Here is a 21,964-nt window from a genome sequence, read left to right on the forward strand (position 1 = left end):
AGACGGAGGTCGAATATCCATATTAATAGAAGGATAATCGAACTTCGTATGGATAGAAACAAGTGCATTTTTATATTGGAAGTAAAGTTGTGTCATTGGCACTCATACCACATCTTCCGGGCTACATCTATTTATAGTTATTGTATGGTGTGTTTTTGAATACTGGTTGTCTTTTTCTTGTTTCGCCATGGCGTTTTCAGTATATTTTTGACTTATGAGTTTGAATATCTTTCACCTCTCTGTTGAGAGAAGTATTTGTAACTTTTTGGGACATAAGGTTGTGCAGACAGATTCCATAGGCCTATCCTATACTAGCAGATACGTATAATCATGAACGCTATTTTTTTCTAATATAAGCTGTTCTATTTATCACTATTCTAAGTATAATAGGTAATACACAGTCTGATAAATGCTGGTAGCTGCATACACTGTATAAGTATAGTCAGATTATATGGGCAAACATGATCTGTGGTTATGATATAAAATATGCATTTAATGAAATTATACGGGGATATATAACGTGAAAGTACCCAAATTGCACCTATTTTGACACTTTTTAAACCCACGTTTATATATGCTTCAGACCAAAGTTTCATTGTGTGTTTATTTTGTAGATATATCATTATTTATTATACTAGAACACACCCGTGATATTGCGGGTCCGTGACTGAAATAAAGTATATAACTATGCGTAGGCCTTATTTTAGTATAATTGGTATTGTCATGCCGATTATAAGATGCACAGTTGTCTCTGTTTTCAAATCTTTCTGTTTGAACCCGTTTGACCTGGAACGTATCAATTATTGGTAATATTAATTATTTGGAAAGCAAAAGTTCCTGGAATGGAGTATTTTTTAATCAACAGCATTGTCCTATAAAGTTGACATCTTTGACTCGCTGTTTTACGTCATGCCCGCTAACAAATTGAAAACTGTACCTAAACGCCTTATTTTAAGTGCAGATTTTTAGTATTCGTATTGTTATCTTAGAAAGTCTTACTCAGATTAAAATACTACAATAGGGAACAATTTGGCAATAATTGAATTTAGTAGTGTCAACCCTGTGATAAATACTACAATAGGGAACAATTTGACAATGATGGAATTTAGTAGTGTCAACCCTGTGATTATGACCTGTGTATATAGCAAAATCAAATGCACCGTTTCGTGGTGCGCCTGTCAGATGCGGATCGTCCAGATAAGGTAATAGGTAACAGGTGAATCTATTGGTATCGGTATCGGATCCAATTTTAACCGTTTCTGTTCAGGTGACCAGTGGGCACCGTTCAGCGTAACTATTATCCTTGTGCTATCGGATTCGACCCGAACTTGTTTATTATTGGCAATATTAATTTAATATGTGGAAAACAAAAGGGTCTGGAGTGGTGTAATTTTTAATCTACATCATTGCCCTATATTAGCTATATATAAAGTTGAAATCTTTGATTTGTCGTTTTTACCCGATGACGGCTGACAAATTGGACCTCGTTATTTTAGTATTATCAAGGATTTGTATAGTAAATACAAATCCTTGGTATTATACAAATCCTTGGTATTATAGATGGTTTCACCAATTTAATTTTGAATCCATATGGAATCATAGAAAAAATGGTCTGAACTAACCTCCAAACCATCAAGGATTCTGTAATGAGGAGTACCAAAATTGCATCCATACTTAAATTCGCATCGTTAAATTCTAATAACAGAGCTTTCACAATTTGCTTAATTTCTTCAAATATATTGAATAATTGGATATTAGTCCATATAAAAAAAGAAGATGTGGTATGATTGCCAATAAGACAACTGTCCACGAGACCAAAATGACACAGACAGTAACAACTATAGGTCACCGTACGGCCTTCAACAATGAGCAAAGCCCATACTGCATAGTCAGCTATAAAAGTCCCCGATATGACAATGTAAAACAATTCAAACGAGAAAACAAACGGCCTTATTTAAATAAAAAAAAATGAACGAAAAACTAATATGTAACACAAAAACAAACGAAAACCACTGAAATACAGGCTCCTGACTTGGGACAGGCACATACATAAATAATGTGGCGGGGGACTTTTATTTTTAGTCCTACAACTAGCGGGATCCCAACCCTCCCCTAACCTGGGACAGTGGTATAACAGTACAACATAAGAACGAACAATAAAAATCAATTGAAAAAGGGTGCTTACTCTTTATTTTTTAAGAAATCGATACTTGTAACATATTGTATTTGCTAATTTAAAAAAAATGACGTTTTGAAGACTTCGGATGGCGACGTTTCCGTACATTTTACTTTTTCAGTAAATAGTCCATCTGTTGATAAATACTGTGAACGTCACAAGTTTGTGTATATCTAAATATGTTTACCAATATGTTTACCTATATTGAAAGACGTGCATTGTATCAAATCATAAAAATACAAATTGTTTAGTCTCTAGGCCATCTTGTAAGATTTCCGTTGCTAATTTTGATAAATAGATGCAATTTGGGTACTCTGTCACGTCAACTATATGACACATAACTTTTTGAATGCCTCGGCAAATTAAAATTCAGGAATTGCATTGAACATTCTATGACCTATAAGTTTTTTTTTTTTTATTAATAATTGATAAGATCACCAATTCTTGTCTATTATTTCAGCGAGTCCAACAATTTTGGTTTTCCTTTCTTCCGGTCAAGAAAGGGTGCTCCAAAAAGGAGGAGTTTACTAAGAGGATAAAAATCTAACTAACATCATAACATTAGTTTCCGTTCCCCTTACCTTTAGTTCCCTTGGATTTTTTTTATTGTGGATCATGGAATACAAGAATAAGATAAAAGGAAGAGACAAAAGCTGGTAAAATACTCACACATCTCCGATTTATGTGAGAGAACAAACTGAATGGGAATCAAAACAAATCGAAACGAAACGAATACTTTATTACATATGAAAAAATACCAACATATGATAACTAACGTATCGTCGTGTCATATGTTTTCGTATGTCATATGTTTTCGTATCAACCACATTTCGTCGGTTTCGACTGCATACGCGTACATTGTGGCATGTTTTTCTGTTTCTATATTTAGAACAACAACACCACTACAACTTGATATATTTAAAACATATTCAACGTCGCTTTTTAAAGACGTTAGAACAAATTAAATAAAACTGACCTATTTAGCCATTTTTATTTAATGTCAAAAATACGCATCACTAGAATAGTTGTGGAAAAAAATTCTGAAGGGTTAAAATAAAGTCCAGATATGTTTATTGCAAGTCAGACACCGGATCTTCAAGACATATGACTGTCATGTGTTTTTTTGGCCGTTTTAATCACAAACCATCGAGTTAAAATTAGCAGGGTTCTTATATAAAATGGTTGTTCAAAATCCAACTATTCAATATTTCATTGACAATTTTTTTTTATACATCCTTGATACATGAAGATGAAAACAGTCTTAACTTTTTATATTTAATCATAAATTTTGAAAACTGCATTTTATTTTAGAAAAAATAATGTATTTTGTACAAACCAGGTGCCAATCTGAAAATTAATCAAAATCTAAAAATTTCATCACACGAAACACCAACCTTACACTATTTACTAGTAATTTTTAGTACTGAAAAGTATTTAATAACTTTTTTTATGATTCAAGCGATCATCAGAACCACGACTTTAGAAAAAATTTATTTCCGGATTTTGTAGTCATTTCCTGTCCGTGTACTGATCCAATTTTTATTTCATACGAAAACATATGACGCCGTTTTTTTGACATACAAAAATCGCAAAGTAATCGGAAACAGTAAAAAATCGTAGAAATCATTGACAAAAAAACTAGATACCTAAAATCAATCTACAGGACATGCTTTTTAAATCTGAGTAAACACCTAAATAAAAACTCAACAGTAAAAACCGTAAGCAGTGAAAATTGTTATTAGTACGAAAACACATTACACGATGATAATTAATTATAAAAAGTGCATGTGATTATTTTGTGTAAACAGTTTTGATGTTTCAAGTGGTTCTAATAGTAACAGGTATCAAGTGATTGTTGTAAAAAGCAAAGACTCCAAATGTTGCAATGTCTTGTGTCAACATGGTCTAGTGTTTCAGATTATGAAATAGCAATAATTAAGGGAGCTACCATGTGATTTTTATTGGGGGGGATGAAAAATTTTGTCTTGAATTTTTTTTTAGTTGTAATCTCTGTCCTGCCTTTTTATTTTTCACTCTATTCGGTCCTGCCTTTTTTTTTTTTTAGTTTATCCTGACTTTTTTTACCATGTTCATGATGTTTACCATGTTTACCTTAAATGTCATCCTGACTTTTTTTTACGCAAGTGTCTCATCGGTTACACGCCATTATTCCGACAGCCCATTAGTCCGACAGCCCATTGGTCCGACAACCCATTAGTCCGACAACCCAACAGTCCGACAACCCATTGCTCCGACAGCCCAATACTCCGACAACCCATAAGTCCGACACTTATCAAGTCAAGTATCAGGGTAAAATATTTTTTGTCTCTCTGTATTATTACGTTTATGTAATAGCATATTTTAAGAAATAACTCCGTATATGGACCATAATTTGCTATTGGGCTCTGTTTCCTATAACTATAGAAAAGTGATAAAATGTGAATTACTGTAAGAAAAGTTGTAACTACATCTAAAGATACCATTATTTTTATCAACATACAAGTGTATGCTACTCTTCCCTAGAAAACAAATTGAAATATACGAATTTCAAAGATTCTACAACCGTATTTTTGTGTCGTTTCTCGCGTTACTTTTTGCTTCTGAAGAGCATAACGCTGACTGATTTATAGATAATCGTCACCGGCAAATTCGTAACTTTTGCTTTCAAATAACAAAGAACATCGACCAATAAGAATAGTGAGAAGAAAATGCAGAGAACTATAAGTATTTATGTAGCAGATGTAAGAACAGTGGCGTGATTGTTGTGTCCGATTTCGTAACGCAAATTTTAGATGATGTAATCTGCTTTGTTGTAATAGAATTCTTAAAAACAATATGCAAATATGAACTCTCGCGAGATGTTCAAACAGGTAAATCAGAGATGATTTACATTCTTGTTTTGATCTTCGTAATAATTAAGTAAGAAAATGACGTTATCGTTATGCGTTACATTTCACACGAAACAGAAGTCCAGTTATTTATTAAAATTGTTTTTGTCCTAAGTTCTAACTATTTCCGGTCATACGTGAAACATGTGACTAACATGTGATAACGCCATTACGGCCGGATGTACGAAATACTAGGTCTAAACATTGTTTTTGTTTCCAACGGGATGTTAGCAAACATAATCTGTAGACTTGTTTCGTCTTGTTTAAAAGAGGAAAATACAATTGTCAAAGAGATTGCGCCGGTGGTCTGTTATTTTTCCTATGTGCATAATGTTACATACGATCCTGTGTGAAAATAAATGCCCAATGACTTGACAAAATCGATTTCATATTTGACAGACGTTAGAACACACTTCGTTTCCCGATAATGACGTGAAGAGTCCTTGGAAAAATCAATCGAAATTACGTCTCTTATCATTGTACCTATGCTCGTTGGATTGATTTAACTTCAGCAGTAAATATTACTGGATATTTTAGGTGAATAAATATAATTTAATAAAAAATACATGTTAATATACCGTTACACTTGGAATGTACAAAGTTGGCATCTTGGTCACAGTTTTTAATTAATATTTTTTATTCATGTTCTGCAAACACTTATCAGAAACGCAATAAACTTGTCAAAGGAGAAGTAAAATTTTACCATGCATGACTTGAAAGGAAGTACTTTATTGATTTTAGCCCACTAAAGTAGGTTAAAATGTGGAAACCATGTAGATGGTGTACAGGTCACAAGTATCACATTGTGCCTATTTTAAAGATTTTAATTCCAAGTTAAAAGTTTTTTTCTTTACTGGATTTAAAGAATGTTACATTGCCAATGATTTGGAATAAATTGTATATAACTGGAATATCAAAACCAAATATAAATACATTTTTTTGGCTTAAACATCAAGATACAACGATTATGGTATCCTGTATCAATGAAGAAAATATGGAAAATTTTGAATAAATTGTACTAATTGTTTTCAAAACAAGCACATATTTAGGAAATTTATAATACTGTTACATTTAAGATGGATTTTAAGAAAAAGTATATTGTTCAGATTATTTTAAGCAGATTTTGCAATAAAATAAAACTAAAAAAATGCTTTCGGTTTCTTATGGTTTCCTGTCAGGTTTAAAAAAAACTTTAATATGACATTGAAAATAGATTTTAAATATTAACATGAAGCAAGTGACACTAGTAATGGTGTTTATTTATGCCTTTTGAATTATATTGTGCAAAATAAAGAAAATAAAATTGGTTTCCTGTTTGGTTTCATGTCGCGTAAACGGTGAATCAAAATGTATCAATTTTTTCTCGAAAAACTCAATTGTTCCATTCATACTATTCTAACACCAACACAACCCACAAAATAAAAGTTAAAATTTTAGAACTTATAAAAAAGGATACAAAAAGAAACCAAAGGCCGAATACCAAATTATGGTCCATATATTACATAAGACTAAGGTAGTTCGAATACTTTCTATATATTCAATTCGAAATCTGTATATAGAATAGAACAGTATATAGAATAGAACAGAAAAGAATATTTCATTTTCCAAATAACACAGTCTATAAAGAGCATACAAATCATGACCAACCAGTAATGGTGCGAGCTACTGGTGATACCCCCGCTCAAATATTTCGGTAAACAGGAAATTGTTGAGATGTGAATCTAAAAAAGCATCACACAGTATAACTGACTTATATAAACCTTGAAACCAAATTTCAGAAATCATTGTATTGTAGTTTCTGGGAAAAATATGACGAAAATGTTCAACTTAGCTCTCATGTAAAAAGTGTCCGGTAAACAGAAAGTTGTTGAGTTAAGAATCTGAAAATGCATCACGCAATAAACCCGACTTTAATAAACCCTGACGCCAAATTTCAGAAATCCTTGTAATGTTTTTTCATGAAAAAGAAGCAACGAAAATATTCACGGGGCGGACGGACGAGCTGACGGATGGACGGACGGTTAGACAGAGGTACAAATGTAACACAGTATACTCCCCACTTTTTAGAAGCGGCGGTATAATGATTGTGTCAACATTAAGACATTACAATACTAATTTATACTAGTTATATTTATTTCGCCATAAGCCTCAGTCACAATATGAGCCAAAACAAAATAGGAAAAAAAGAACTAACACATTGAAACAACAGTCAGTATCAAGACCTGTACTACATAATTCAAATGAACTAATAATAAAATCATAATTTTTCCAATAAAAATTAAGTTTTCTTGTGTTAACATCGAAGATTAATCACGTTTATCTAACTTTTTTAAGTTCTGACAAGTGCTAGACATATGCTGAAAGAGTTCCTCTCTCAAATTATTATGAAGGGAGCATTCGATTGAAAAATGACGCTCATACTCAACCTATCAGCTGTACAATACGATTTTATAGTATCTTGCATTTTATATTCCTAATGTAGTGGATGAGCACCGATTCTTAATTAACAATTGAACTACCTTTCTTAAAATCAATGATATCTAAATATTTTTCTCCTTGAAACATAATGAAAAATAAGTGTCAAGTATGCCACAAAACACATACTGTTTTTACAACTAGATAATTTGACAAAGACACAAGCGTGACAAGAATTTCACACATTGTCTTAGATTTTTTACTAGTTGTTATTGGCTTTTAAATTGCACTCGTTCTATTTTTAAAAGCAGTCATTTTGAGTTGACTGTTTGTTTCTTTGTCATATACAGTCCCTGAATATCACTTTTCCTCATGAATATTTAAACAGAGGTTGCCGAAATGTTCATGTCCGTCATACTTGTTTTTCGTAATAAGTTTTGTTGTAAATCACAAGTCCTGCACCTCCCCCAACCATTTTAAAGGAGGGATATTTTTCCTAGATTTTGAAATAAGCTTGGGATATAAAATTAGTATCCCTACAAATATATTGAGTGTCATCTCTCAGACTATGTATGATCTATCGTTTTTGGAAGTGACTTGTAGTTGTCTCAGTATTTCGTGGATTCACATTCCCGAACATGATACCGTATTCATAAAAAAACACCAGGCGAACTAGAACATCACAGACTGACAGTTGACACACAAACGACGAAATGTAAACAAATAAATACCCAAACACGTAAAACGAAAGAGGGTCGAATGTAAGGACTTAGCAGTAGCAATTAGCATGTGTATCAACTCCAATAGAATGAGACAACTATCCCGCATGGAAAGAATAATAGGGATCAAAACGGACAACCCCAAATATTGGAGAGAACAGAGTTGGTCTTTTTAAAGAAAAATTACCAATACACACAAGACAGATGCATTGTCGGAGTAATGGGCTGTCGGAGTAATGGGCTGTCGGAATAGTGGGCTATCGGAGTATTGGGCTGTCGGAATAGCGGGCTGTCGGAGTAATGGGCTGTCGGAATAATAGGCTGTCGGAGTAATGGGCTGTCGGAATAATGGTTTTCGGACTAATGGGATGTCACCGTCTCATCCTGCCTTTTTTTTTAACTCAAAATTCCTGTCCTGCCTATTTTTTTTCAAATTTCATCCTAGCCCCCCCCCCCATACAAATCAAATGGTAGCTCCCTAAGGTCAACTGTAGCTGGGAACAGTATATTTAACAGAAAATGAATCTGATACGCTTTTCAGTATGAAATTTATAAAATCTCAGACTTTCCGAGACTCCCTGAGATTTATGGATTTTGATAGCGTCTGACTGAGTGAAATATTATACGAACTACTCAATGAATAAACCACATAACTCTAACTGTAAATAAATACAAGTTTTATCATTAACATGATTAAGTAGATATATTTTGTCATATAAAATTACCAAAATAAGTTTGATTTATTTGATGTGAAGGGCTTTATAATAGTTTGGAATTTGTAAATCATCACAGCAATGGCCGCCATTTTTTTATTACCTTGTTTGCATTTTACACAATTCTGTAATGAAACGCTTGCGATTTTAACAAATTTGAAGTGACAGTAAAATACACATGATACAAGTTTGATACAATTGCATCACGATAAAACTAGATTGAATTACATTTTAATGATATTATTAGAAATTATAAGGATAACAGCAAGTCCGTTTTAAACACATGTTCGTTTCCATATTGTGTCTTTATTAACTTTGGCCCTGACAATTAAATCGACTACAATCAGGTAGTGTCAAGTCCCGTCAATATATGTTCCTGACTGTAGGCAACTCTTCTTCTACTAGGGTATACACAGTATTCCTGGCTGTCCTGAGAATCTGTCCTGCTTGAACTATTGACATCATACAAAAATCACTATCCATTGCAGTCTGCACCAAAAACTTTTTCAACTATTAGTCCGAAGACTTATATTCCAACATTTTTCTTATTGGTCAAAACAAACTTTTGCAAAAACTTACTAGTCCGAATGAAATTTTACTAGTCTGGGGCATCGGACTAGTGGCTAACCGTGCAGACTGCATTGTTGTGTCAGCAGTCAGGGCACTTACTTAAATGAGTGATTTTCTAAATCACTGATTCAAGTAACATATTATTCATAAAGGTTGAAAGTAAGAGTTATCTTTCTTTAATAATCACCTATTTAAGTAGTACAAATTTATCACTAGACTAAGTGATTTAATTTTAATGTAGTTTGAATATAGAATACTAATGATCCAGGGACTAATTATGTTTCTAAACTTATCAGAACCAACATCTGTGTTGTCTAGGATGACCAGGTCATTTCAGGTGATGACCTTGTACTGAATCTAGGATAATGACATAAAAATCACTTGTGTAAGTACCATACCTCAATTTCCTTCCCAAAAATCACTTCTTTAAGTATCATTATTTTAATAACCCCCACTAATTTCAACACCCCCGAACAGTGAAATTTTTATTGCGAACAGTAGAATTTTATTACATAATCTGAAAGATGAAACCTTGAACTTCACAGGAAAAATACTCCCACTGCTGGGAAAAATCTTTTAAGAAAGTATCAGTTCATTATGTAAAGCCATTATTATAGCATTTTTTCAACTAAAATAGAATTTTCAGCTAAATGATAGCATCAAAGGCATTAACCTTGCTACTTAAAAGAAGCAAAAAGTTTATTTTTTTTCAATTTTAATAATTAAAAGATATTATTTAACACCTACATTGTATGTGTTTAAAATTTTGAAAAAACTACAAAATTCTAATTTGTGACAAAACCTCGAATTTGCTACTCAAATAAGTGATTTAAAAATCACTTATTTCAGTAAGTCCCCTGACTGGTCAAGTCCCGTCAATATATGTTCCTGACTGTAGGCAACTCTTCTTCTACTAGGGTATACACCTTATCAGTATTCCTGGCTGTCCTGAGAATCTGTCCTGCTTGAACTATTGACATCATACAAAAATCACTATCCATTGTTGTGTCAGATATTTTGTATTATGACGTCAACATTTTAAGGGAACCTGAGTGATGTCCGGTAATGGACTGCATATAACGATAACAATGGATAAGGTGTATTATTATTCCTATACTACAGAGCTTTCAAGTGCCTGCTACATCATGTACATCATTTTGTACATACATGACATACATGACATATTGTACTTCAAAAAAGGATAACGAAATTTATAACAAAAATAACAAAGCTTTTATTATTTGTTAAAAAGGCGATCGTGACTATTCAACTGTGCATAATTTCACGCATGAATTACCAAGCATACTAAAAGTTTGTGTGGTAATGACATTTCACCTAATTTCAACATTTTCTCGCCAAATTTTGGGGGTTTGAAGGCAAAATATTTTTTTCCACTAATCAGTGACCTATATTTTTAGCTCACCTGGCCCACAGGGCCAAGTGAGCTTTTCTCATCACTTGGCGTCCATCGTCCATCATTGTCCATCTTCTTCCATTGTCGTTAACTTTTACAAAAATCTTCTCCGCTGAAACTACAGGGGCAAATTTAACCAAACTTGGCCACAATCATGATCATGATCATTGGGGTATTTAGTTTAAAAAATTGAGTGCGGTGACCCAGACAACAAACATGGCTGCCATGGCTAAAATCAGAACATAGAGGTAAAATGTAGATTTTGGCTTATATTTCTGAAAACAAAGCATTTAGCATGTTTAGAGCAAATTTGACAGGGGGTTAAATTGCTTAACAGGTTAAGACCTATCTGCCCTGACTTTTTCAGATGAATGAGACAACCCATTGATGGGTTGCTGTCCCTGAATTGATAATTTTAACATGTTTAAGGAAATTTGTACGTTTTTGGCTATTTTCTTGAATATTATTATACTGTTATAGATAGAGATGAACTGTATGCTGCAATAATGTTCAGCGTAGTTACAGATCTACATTGTACAACAAAGTACAAATAAGTCAACATGACCAAAATGGTCAGTTGACCCCTTAAGGAGTTATTACCATTTATAGTGAATTATTAACAATTTTTCATAAATTTTTGCAATCTTTTATAAAAATCTTCTCCTCTGAAACTACTCAGACAAATTTAACCAAACTTGTCCACAATCATCATTATATTAGGGTACATAGTTTTAAAAATGTGTCCAATGACCCTGCCCACGAACCAAGATGGCCAACACGGTTCAGTGATATTGTTGGCTTTTTTCAAACTACCTCTACCCTTTTTTATTGAGAAAATGTGGGTCATTTTGATCAAATTGGGAAATTTATAATAAACCCTGAATTTGACTGGAACTTCAATTTGGAGACACCCTTTCTAGCTCTACTCAGACTAGGTAAACCCTCATTTGAAATGAGACCCCTTATTATAAGTGATGTTACATAAGCATGATAAGTAGACCCTCAAATCTGCACATATAGTCATTTTAGGCATCATGGGCATGAAAAATGTTTTTAAAAAATGAGTATTTTTCAGTTTATATTCATCATGTTCATGCACAATAACTACTGAGACTGCACTGTTTGGGAAAAAAGTTGTCTTTTTGGGATTAATTTTACACCATTTTTTTTCAAATTTGGATTCTTCTCCAGGGGAAAAAGCCTTTCTTCTCTGGTAATTTAAGGCAAACAATATCACTGTGGTTAAAAATAGTACATAGTGTAAAATGCAGTTTTTGGCTCATATCATGCATATCTCTGAAACCAAAGCATTTAGAACAAATCTGACATAATAAAATTGTTCATTAGGTAAAGATATATATCTGCCCTGAAATTTTCAGACCAATCAGGCAACCAGTTGTTAGGTTGCTACCCCCGAATTAGTAATTTTAAGAAAGTTTTGCAGCTTTTGGTTATTATCTTGAATATTATTATAGATAGAGATGAACTGTAAACAGCAATAATCATGATAATGTACAGCAAAGTAAGACCTACAAATAAGTCAACTTGACCAAAATGGTCAATTTACCCCTTAAGGAGTTATTGCCCTTTATAAACTTTAAAAAAATTTAAAAAATCCACTGTAACTTCTGGGCCATACATGTTCATTATAGAAAGAGATATTTGTAAGAGCCTCTTGTTAATTTGCCTATTCTTTTTTGAAGCTATATTTCAACTTTTTATATCACAGTTTTGGACCAATTTTTTATATTCCGATAAAGTATGTCCATACCTCTATCATTTCATTGAAAAACGGTCCCTTTTATCATGTTTTAACATACTTTTTTAAGCTTGAATGGTCCGGGACCCTCTTAGTATTTTTTTCGGCTAATTTGATTCACTCTCTGCAAAGACTAAAATAACAAAAAAAATACAGCACTCATCATGCTTATAGATACTGATAGAAATCACTCAAGCCATCTTTAACGAACATGTTCAATACAAAACAATGTAATAACACGGAGGTGTTTAATGACTAAGATTAAAATTTAGGGCGTCTAATGGTAAGTGGAAATAGATTAATATGTCTTCTATGTGTACATGTGATTATGTACATTTTATTGCAGTTTACATGTTTCATATTACTGATCATGCTGATGGATCTGTATCAAAATGGTAAGGGAGCTACCATTTAATTTTTATGGGGGGGGGGGGGCTAGGATGAAATTTGAAAAAAATAGGACTTTTGAATTAAAAAAAAAAGGCAGAATGAGACACTTGCAAAAAAAAAAAGTTAGGATAAACTAAAAAAAAAGAAGGCAGGACTGAACAGAGTGAAAAATAAAAAGGCAGGACAGAGATTACAGCTAAAAAAAAATGCAGGACAAAATTTTTCAACCTAGCCCCCCCTATAAAAATCAAATGGTAGCTCCCTAATCCAATATGATTATCAATGATAATAGCTTGCGATTATGCCAATAGAGGAAAGACTCACGCTACCAGGCAACTGGTGTGCATGGTGTGAAAAAGCTACCAACATCTCCAAGTTGATCATTATACATAATAAGCTTTTCATTTATAAGTAAATCATGTAAATAATTCAAATACAGAAGCAAATTATTTCTTTTGAAACATGAGGAAAGGGTTGACAAATACAAACCATGTTATGGATTGGTTTTATTTTATGGAAAAACACTTTGTAATAAGTAATTATATTTTTTTTTTATGAATAATTTAAAAAATCTTTATAAATGATAACTTTTTAAGCAGCACATGCAAGACTTCATTTGACATAGACATGATATAAGAAGAACGACATTTGCATTTTTTTCAGGTCAAATGTATCCTCTACCAAAATTTCATCAGCTCACTGGCCTTTTAGATATTGTGATATCGTAGAAGTAGAATCTTGTGAGGAAATTTTTGGAACAGAATTATTGGACCAAATACAGGCTAAAAATACATTGCATTGTATAAACTCATGGAATGGAACACAGTAAGTTTTTGTAAATAATATTATGATTATCAATAAAATTGAGAATGGAAATTGGGAATGTGTCAAAGAGACAACAACCAAACCAAATAACAGAATATATTGCTGTTCTTCACCTGAAAGTCACAGTTAGGCCTTTAACATCAATAACATGGAGCAAAAAAACCCTCACCTCACTGCACTAATAATAGATGTCCTCACTTCATACTCAATATATAATACTTCAGCCTGTTGAATGGTCTGATAAACATATAAGCCATTAGATTTAATAAACACTCAGGATTCAAGTCACAAAATAATGTTATTACAAGATACAGGAATCTAATATTTGTTCTAAAAATATCAATGATGGCATTGTAAAATATAAAAATAAGGAGATTTGGAATGATTGCCAATGTGTCCACCAAAGTTCAAATGAAGTCATCTTTAAAAATTAGAGTTATCTTCCTTTGTCCAGAATTTACTACACACAATGTTTTATACAATGCAATATTAAATTAAAATTCCCACTGATAAGTTAAAGCAATTTTAAGAAAATCAGTTATTTATCTCTCAGTCAATACTTTTCATTATTTAAAAATCATAGACAAAAATTCATATTATAATTTTTATACGACCGCAAAAATTTTAATTTTTTTGGTCGTATATTGCTATCACATTGGCGTCGTCGTCGTCGTAGTTGTCGTCGTCCGAATACTTTTAGTTTTCGCACTCTAACTTTAGTAAAAGTGTTTAGAAATCAATGAAATTTTAACACAAGGTTTATGACCACAAAAGGAAGGTTGGGATTGATTTTTGGAGTTGAGGTCACAACAGTTTATGAATTAGGGGCCAAAAAGGGGCCCAAATAAGCATTATTTTTGGTTTTTGCACCATAACTTTAGTATAAGTAAATAGAAATATTTATGAAATTTAAACACAAGGTTTATGACCATAAAAGGAAGGTTGGGTTTGATTTTGGGAGTTTTGGTCCTAACAGTTTAGGAATAAGGGGCCCAAAGGGTCCAAAATTGAACTTTGTGTGATTTCATCAAAAGTTGAATAATTGGGGTTCTTTGATATGCCGAATCTAACTATGTATGTAGATTCTTAATTTTTGGTCCCGTTTTCAAATTGGTCTACATTAAGGTCCAAAGGGTCCAAAATTAAACTTAGTTTGATTTTAACAAAAATTGAATCCTTGGGGTTCTTTGATATGCTGAATTTAAAAATGTACTTAGATTTTTAATTATTGGCCTAGTTTTCAAGTTGGTCCAAATGGGGGTCCAAAATTAAACTTTGTTTGATTTCATCAAAAATTGAATAAATGGGTTCTTTGATATGCCAAATCTAACTGTGTATGTAGATTCTTAATTTTTGGTCCAGTTTTCAAATAGGTCTACATTAAGGTCCAAAGGGTCCAAAATTAAACTAAGTTTGATTTTAACAAAAATTAAATTCTTGGGCTTATTTGATATGCTTTATCTAAATATGTACTTTGATTTTTGATTACGGGCCCAGTTTTCAAGTTGGTCCAAATCAGGATTCCATATCAAGTATTGTGCAATAGCAAGAAATATCTAATTGCACAATATTGTGCAATAGCAATTAATTTCCAATTGGAGTTATCCTTCTTTGTATAAAATAGTAGTTGATAATATATGTTGGAAATTTGCCGGACATGACTATGATGTCATTTTCTATTTTTATTTGCCAATAACTTTATGTAAATAACTTCATTGGAAATTTGCCAATATAAAATGTTGCTGATGAAGCTTTTTTTCCTTATCTTATCTAAAATGTTTTTAGATAATGTATGTTGGACATTTGCCAGACATGACTATGATGTCATTTTCTATTTTTATTTGCCAATAACTTTATGTAAATAACTTCATTGGAAATTTGCCAATATAAAATGTTGCTAATGAAGTTTTTTTTATTGTTTTATACAATAAACAATGTATATTCACTTTTACTACCAACCAATCTTTACCATTCAGTGATAACAAGCACTTTATTTTACATTTTAATATTTTATGATGTATTTAAAAGAGTAGTTATTGTTGCAAACTCCATTAGAAATTTGAATTGATATCAGTTTTGGAAAAAGGGAAACAGGGATGTGAAAAAAAAGGGGGGGAGGGGGTTAAATTTTTCTCATTTCAGATTTCATAAATAAAAAGAAAATATCTTCAAACATTTTTTTTGAGAGGATTAATATTCAACAGCATAGTGAATTGCTCAAAGGCAAAAAAAAACTTTTGAAGTTCATTAGACCACATTCATTCTGTGTCAGAAACCTATGCTGTGTCAACTATTTAATTTTAGATTAAAAAAGTTTGAAGAAGAAATCTTTAATTGATTTGTAAAATCTTGACATTTGTTTTGTGTAAAAAAAACCCATGTAATGTCAAAAATTTGATCACAATCCAAATTCAGAGCTGTATCACGCTTGAATGTTTTGTCCATACTTGCCCCAACTGTTCAGGAATCGACCTCTGTGGTCGTATAAAGCGGCGCCCTGCGGAGCACCTGGTTGAAATTTATTGTTACAGAATATTCTCTCTTGTTTATTTAGGATGGTGAAAAGCCGACAGATGATATCCAGGCGTGAATTGAACTATGAAAATTCTCATAATCAAGCTAAAAACCTTTTCAATGTACTTCTTTTGAAACATTTTGAAGAAAGTTTTGTCTCGCAACAAGGTGTTAGCTTGCCACCATTTGAGATATATGTAGCTCCTGGTTGTTATGTAAAATATAAGCCAAAAGTTGATATTTGTTTATTGGGCCAAACTTGTGATAGAACTATCTGCCTGAACATAATTGAAAATGTAAGTACACACTACTGTTTACTTTAACTTCACCCTTATCCTTTTGTATGCTAACATCTGGGCACTGGGGGCTTTAAGTGTTATCCTGGACCATTCTAATCTGTCGGTCTGTCTGCTCAAATAGAATGATTACAGGGTAAATACATGTTTATATGGCAATCTTTGTGAGACTTTGACATCATATTCACCATGTTCTTTGTCAATCATTGGTCAAAGTTAAGTTATTTTTAAAAATTTTCCAGATAATATGGTCAATATATTTGATGAATGCAATGATTGGAAGGTGTCTAGGAACTGACCTCATTTTCATAGTTCATTGCTAAATGTCAGATTTTGTGTGTTTTTTTTTGGTCTTGATATTAGCAATACCTTATTTATATTTTGTATTTGGAAAGATTGTATTGAGAACACATTAGTCTGACAGGTGTTCTTAGATCGATTCTACAAGAAATATGTTTAATGTATTTGATGTCTAAAATAATTGTTTATTGTACATTTTGTCTGTCTGGTAGTGTTCAGCTAAACCTTCACCTGATTTACATTGATCATATATAATGTTTAGTTTCCAATTTTAATCATTGAAAATTCAATCTGACACGATAAATAAAGAATCTTTTTAAGGCATGTATGCACTCTTACAATTATGTACATACTGTTTTATTTGAAATTCTTTTGAATTTCGTATTAAGAACAGTAGTCAAATATGGAGGTCTATGATGAATTCAGGAACAATTTTAGACTTATTGTTGGAAATCACACTTTGGCAAATGCTTGGTGTGTAAAAGCACACATTTATAAAAACACATTCTTTTTCAGGGTTCAAAGCAGAATATTGAAGATAGTATGTACCAGACAATGTTTTGCACATTAAGTGGATGTAGCTCGACAGCCTACTGCTTTGTAATAAAAGAAACATTTGGAGGATGTTTCAAGGTATGGCATACAGGATATTGGAGATTATTTTGATACTTTAATTCTTTATTATTTGTAAGATACCAATTTTTGGTGGATTTCGTAGGTACAGCAAAAACTAGGAATTTGAGTTTTGGGATACGATTGCTTTCAAGCAATCTGTAGACTTATACCAGTGGCTCAGGAAAATTCCCTCACGTCAACCGTTTTATTCTAAACATTAAGGACCATCTCAGATTCTTATGATTGTCTTGGTTTAAAAGGTAAAAAAGAACAAAGGGATTGAACTTAAACAACTTTTCTATAATTTTCTCTCATAATCTTCATGTTTGATATTTCCCTTGACTTAAATGCGTGTTTTTAACAACACGTAAAAAATCAAAATCAAGCAGTGTTTATGTTTAGTCTTTTTTTAAATTTAGTAGCACGTCAGAGGGAATTCCCCAGTTGTGATAAAAATGCGAGAGTTCTCTGAATTCCGATAAATCTATTTCTGTCATATAAGAACTGAAGTGAAGTTTTACTTATAAGTCACCGTTATTCAACTGATATTTGATATTGTACTTCCATAAAAAATAGAGAACCATTTAGGTTTAATATACGTTCTTACTACAGGGTTTGTTTAGGTAATTCTGCGCATTCGTATAGTTTTCTTGACTTCAAGGGGTACTAGGTTAAATGGTTGCTCTGGAATCCCCACTCAATTGATTAATTTATAACTCATGGGATCCTTTCTATGTATGTCTGCTATTGAGGGTTATTGTTGTTGCAAAATTTTAAATCATATGCATCATTTAAATTAAAAGAAATGTAGTCCGTTATTTCCAATACCCCTTCAGGCGAAATGGAGTCTTCCATATTATCGTTTCGAGTTGTCTCCCTTCCGGATGTCACTTTCGTGAATTCTGAATTAAAACAACATGTTGAAAAATAATAACTCGTTCTGTCGATAAACGTCGTATTATATTAAAAACAATCGCAATTTAAACCAAGGAATGTGTACGGAAAGGAGTCATGATCACTGACCCAAAGGAAATTAAATATTTAAAGAGTTAGGAATGGGGTTCATCCTAGAATTAACGTAGAAAAATAGGTGATAAGATATGAAGTGAAATACTTCTCTCTCTCTGAGTCTCACAGTGACTGCTGTGGAAAGTAAACTTGAAATTGAAAGTACAAAAATAAAACACAATAGGCCTAAGTACATTGTTCATACACTTCTAACCGGGATTGGCTTTTTTGTAACTATTCAGATTACGTAAATTACATTTTACATCAGTTGAATTAGTTTTGAAAATAATATTATCCAGCTACATGTAGACATGTGTCAATGAAAACAATGGCAATCGTATCCCTCAGAGCAATCTGCTCTTTGATTAAAGAATAATATCTATTTATTTTTATATACAGGAATATAAAAAATGTATGCTACTAAAGCAAAATCATAAAATCAAATATAAAAAAAATGCAAGTTTCCTGAACATGCTCAATGCATGAAAAATTGGTACCATCAAAAATATGTTAATCAAGAGATGATTGAAGATTTAGTATTAAGAAAACAAAATGAATTCTATTAAAATAGTTCAATCATGAATATAATGTTAGGGAACCGAGGAAGATTGTCTTTAGGGAATATTCAAACTCATGAGCTGAAGTCAAACTGACAATGCCAAGGCAAACATCTAAAATTACTAAGAGAAAAATAAAAACAAAATCATGACAACCAGTCAGGGATATAACTCTATAGGGTTATTACAGGAAAAAACATACATTTGTTATTGTGGACTAAAAAATCAAAGAACTGTGATAACATATGTATGTTACATGTTTCAAAGGGACAATACACATCATTAGTTTAGTTAAAATGTATAAAAGTTCTATTGATATTACTTTTTTCTATATGCTAAACTATTTAAAGATATAACAGTTCATAGTTTGCCAATTTTGCATAGTACACCTATATGTTATTACAGAAAAAATATGCCTGTAATAACTAAAGGGTGTTATCACAGCTTCTCTATATCACTTCAAAGCATTTGCTCAGACATACATCATGCTTAATTACAATGTATTTTAATTTATTGTAAGAAATAATGACCAGAGCATGTAATGAGGTTCTGCGCAAGTTTCTCAGTAATTCCCAAGTGTCTTATATAATAAGTTACATTCCTTTAAAAACTGAGCCTTGTCATCACAGCTAAGTTTATCCCTTAATAGCCTCGACTCATTGATTTACCATGGTCCATCAAAAATGTATTAATTTAATAAAAAAAAACAGTTATCAAGACTTTGCATTTAGTTTCTGTGTAAAGTCTCAAGAGTTCCCTAGAGCCCACTATAAATGAAATAATTTTACAAATAACAAGCATATGTTATTACAGATTTAGAAAATTTAAGGTGAAAGTATCTGTAATAACACACACAAATTATTTCCTGGAATAACCCTATAGAGTTATATCACTGACTGACAACATAGAAAACTAAAATATGCACAATAAAAACACCACCTGAAAAACTTAATGGATTTAACATTCCCAGGAAGTGAAATTTCTTAGTTGTCAAAGAAGAAGAAATATTTGGAACTCACCCTGCTTCTGCTCATTTTAAATACCATAACGGCATAAGTAAGGAAAAAATATAGATTCTTTATTTTGTTTAGTTGGGTTGAAAATTTCTGAGCCAAACAAAAAATGTTTAATATTATAAAGGAATTATTCATACAATGTAGGTAACAAATGTTTCTACTTTACATGTTTCAGGTGTATGCTGGGAAAATTGAATGGCCGCCAGAGATGTTACAAATGATGATGATTTGTGGTAGTGATGTTTCTAGACAATTAGGATTTAATCATTGCATTCATTCTCGACCAATAAGTGCGAAATATGCATACCTTGGAACAATAAATACCAATGAAGACGATTGTCCAACAATGTCTCTGTTTCTTAATACAATAGATTCACTGTCATTGATTAATGTGCCTCGTTTTCTACCTCTAACTCAAAGTATGCAAAGTGTTGTGGACAAAAGAAAAACAACACACAAGCATATTTCAAAATGTATACTTGATAGAGAAAAAGGGTGCAATGACAAATTTGAAGAAAGTGCATCAATAAGCTAGAAAATGGATTTCATGTTTCAAATTTACCAACCTTGCAGAGAGAGGCAGCCGCTTCCTACTTATCTGCTCATTTAGATTATTTGGTCTACAGTGACAAAGTATCTTGCAGTCTTTTGGCAGATGGTTACCATGCCTAGGACAGCATTTGGTCAAAATGCATTGTTGCAACAACTAAGTTGTACATCAGTTATTTACTTCCCACACTTTTCAAAGGACATAAATATATACATGCCTTGTGATTTGACATCTTGTCCTAGTGCATAGTACACATGTACATAGTTTTATATTATACATATATATTAAATAAATAATATGCATGCTGTATTTGTCATATTTTGGAGTATAGAAGTAAGAAATTTCAAAAAACACATACAGCAGTTCTGATTTAAGGTTATGTATTGTTTATGCACACCCTACTGGAAGCAATATGAATGCATTTTTGTGGTGTTTTAAAACCTTATATGATGATTGCTTCATATATACTTCAATTATCATTTTTGGTATTATTGTTTTAGTTTTTATACTACTGTTCTTTGATATTTTGTGTATCAAAAACAAGAGTTAATAAATAAAAAGACATACTTGTATTTGTTTTTTTAAGTTTATTGATTTTAAATTTGTAATCATTTTTATACAACCTCACAAAATTCGGTATATTGGTATCATGTCGTCATCTTCAGCATCAGCATCAGTGTTGTCCAAAGACATTTGGTTTCTGGACAATAACACATGAATAACTTTAGTATAAATAAATAGAATCTATGATTTTTAACACAAGGTTTATAACCACAAATGAAGGTTGGGATTTATTTTAGAGGTTATGGTCCCAACAGTTTAGGAAATAAAGGTCCCCAAAAAAGCATTTTCTTGTTTCCAGACAGTAACTTGTGGAATAGTGTATGGATCTTTCTTAAATTATACCACAAGTTTCAATACTACAAAAGTATGTTTAGGATAAGCTTTGGAAGAGGGGGAGGGCCATGGCTCAAATTGTTTAGGAATTAAGGGGAAAACAAGGGTTTTCTGGTTAATTGACAATTTCCCAAGTACAATGTTATGTTTGAATTAATTACCTCCCTTACACGTTTTTAAATTATGTATGTATAAATGTTGTATTGTCTTGAGATGATTAGCTGTCAATGTATTTTTTAAAGTTTGTATAAAAATGCTGATTATAAGGTATATTTATTTTAGCCATGGTTATGTAAGTCATTATCTATGACTTTTATGATGTATTTTTAAATACATCATAAA

The 21,964-nt window shown here is 32.0% G+C and overlaps 1 protein-coding gene across 1 annotated transcript; it reads left to right on the forward strand.

Annotated features, from left to right (window-relative positions):
• The first annotated feature begins 2,752 nt into the window (after positions 1-2,752).
• On the forward strand, positions 2,753-21,297 carry LOC139498427 (uncharacterized). The gene is made up of 5 exons (XM_071286811.1): positions 2,753-2,832; positions 13,708-13,869; positions 16,424-16,679; positions 17,496-17,612; positions 20,351-21,297. The coding sequence occupies exons 1-5, from the start codon at positions 2,792-2,794 to the stop codon at positions 20,708-20,710; spliced, it is 936 nt and encodes a 311-aa protein (XP_071142912.1). The 5' UTR covers positions 2,753-2,791; the 3' UTR covers positions 20,711-21,297.
• The last annotated feature ends 667 nt before the right edge of the window (positions 21,298-21,964 follow it).

Source organism: Mytilus edulis, chromosome 12 (genome assembly GCF_963676685.1).
Source record: "Mytilus edulis chromosome 12, xbMytEdul2.2, whole genome shotgun sequence".
NCBI lineage: Eukaryota > Metazoa > Mollusca > Bivalvia > Mytilida > Mytilidae > Mytilus > Mytilus edulis.

Coding starts and splice junctions, on each gene's coding strand:
- LOC139498427 (XM_071286811.1), top strand. CDS start 2,792: ATGGAATACAAGAATAAGATAAAAGGAAGAGACAAAAGCTG. Junction 13,870..16,423: donor AACTCATGGAATGGAACACA/GTAAGTTTTTGT, acceptor TTGTTTATTTAG/GATGGTGAAAAGCCGACAGA. Junction 17,613..20,350: donor CATTTGGAGGATGTTTCAAG/GTATGGCATACA, acceptor TACATGTTTCAG/GTGTATGCTGGGAAAATTGA.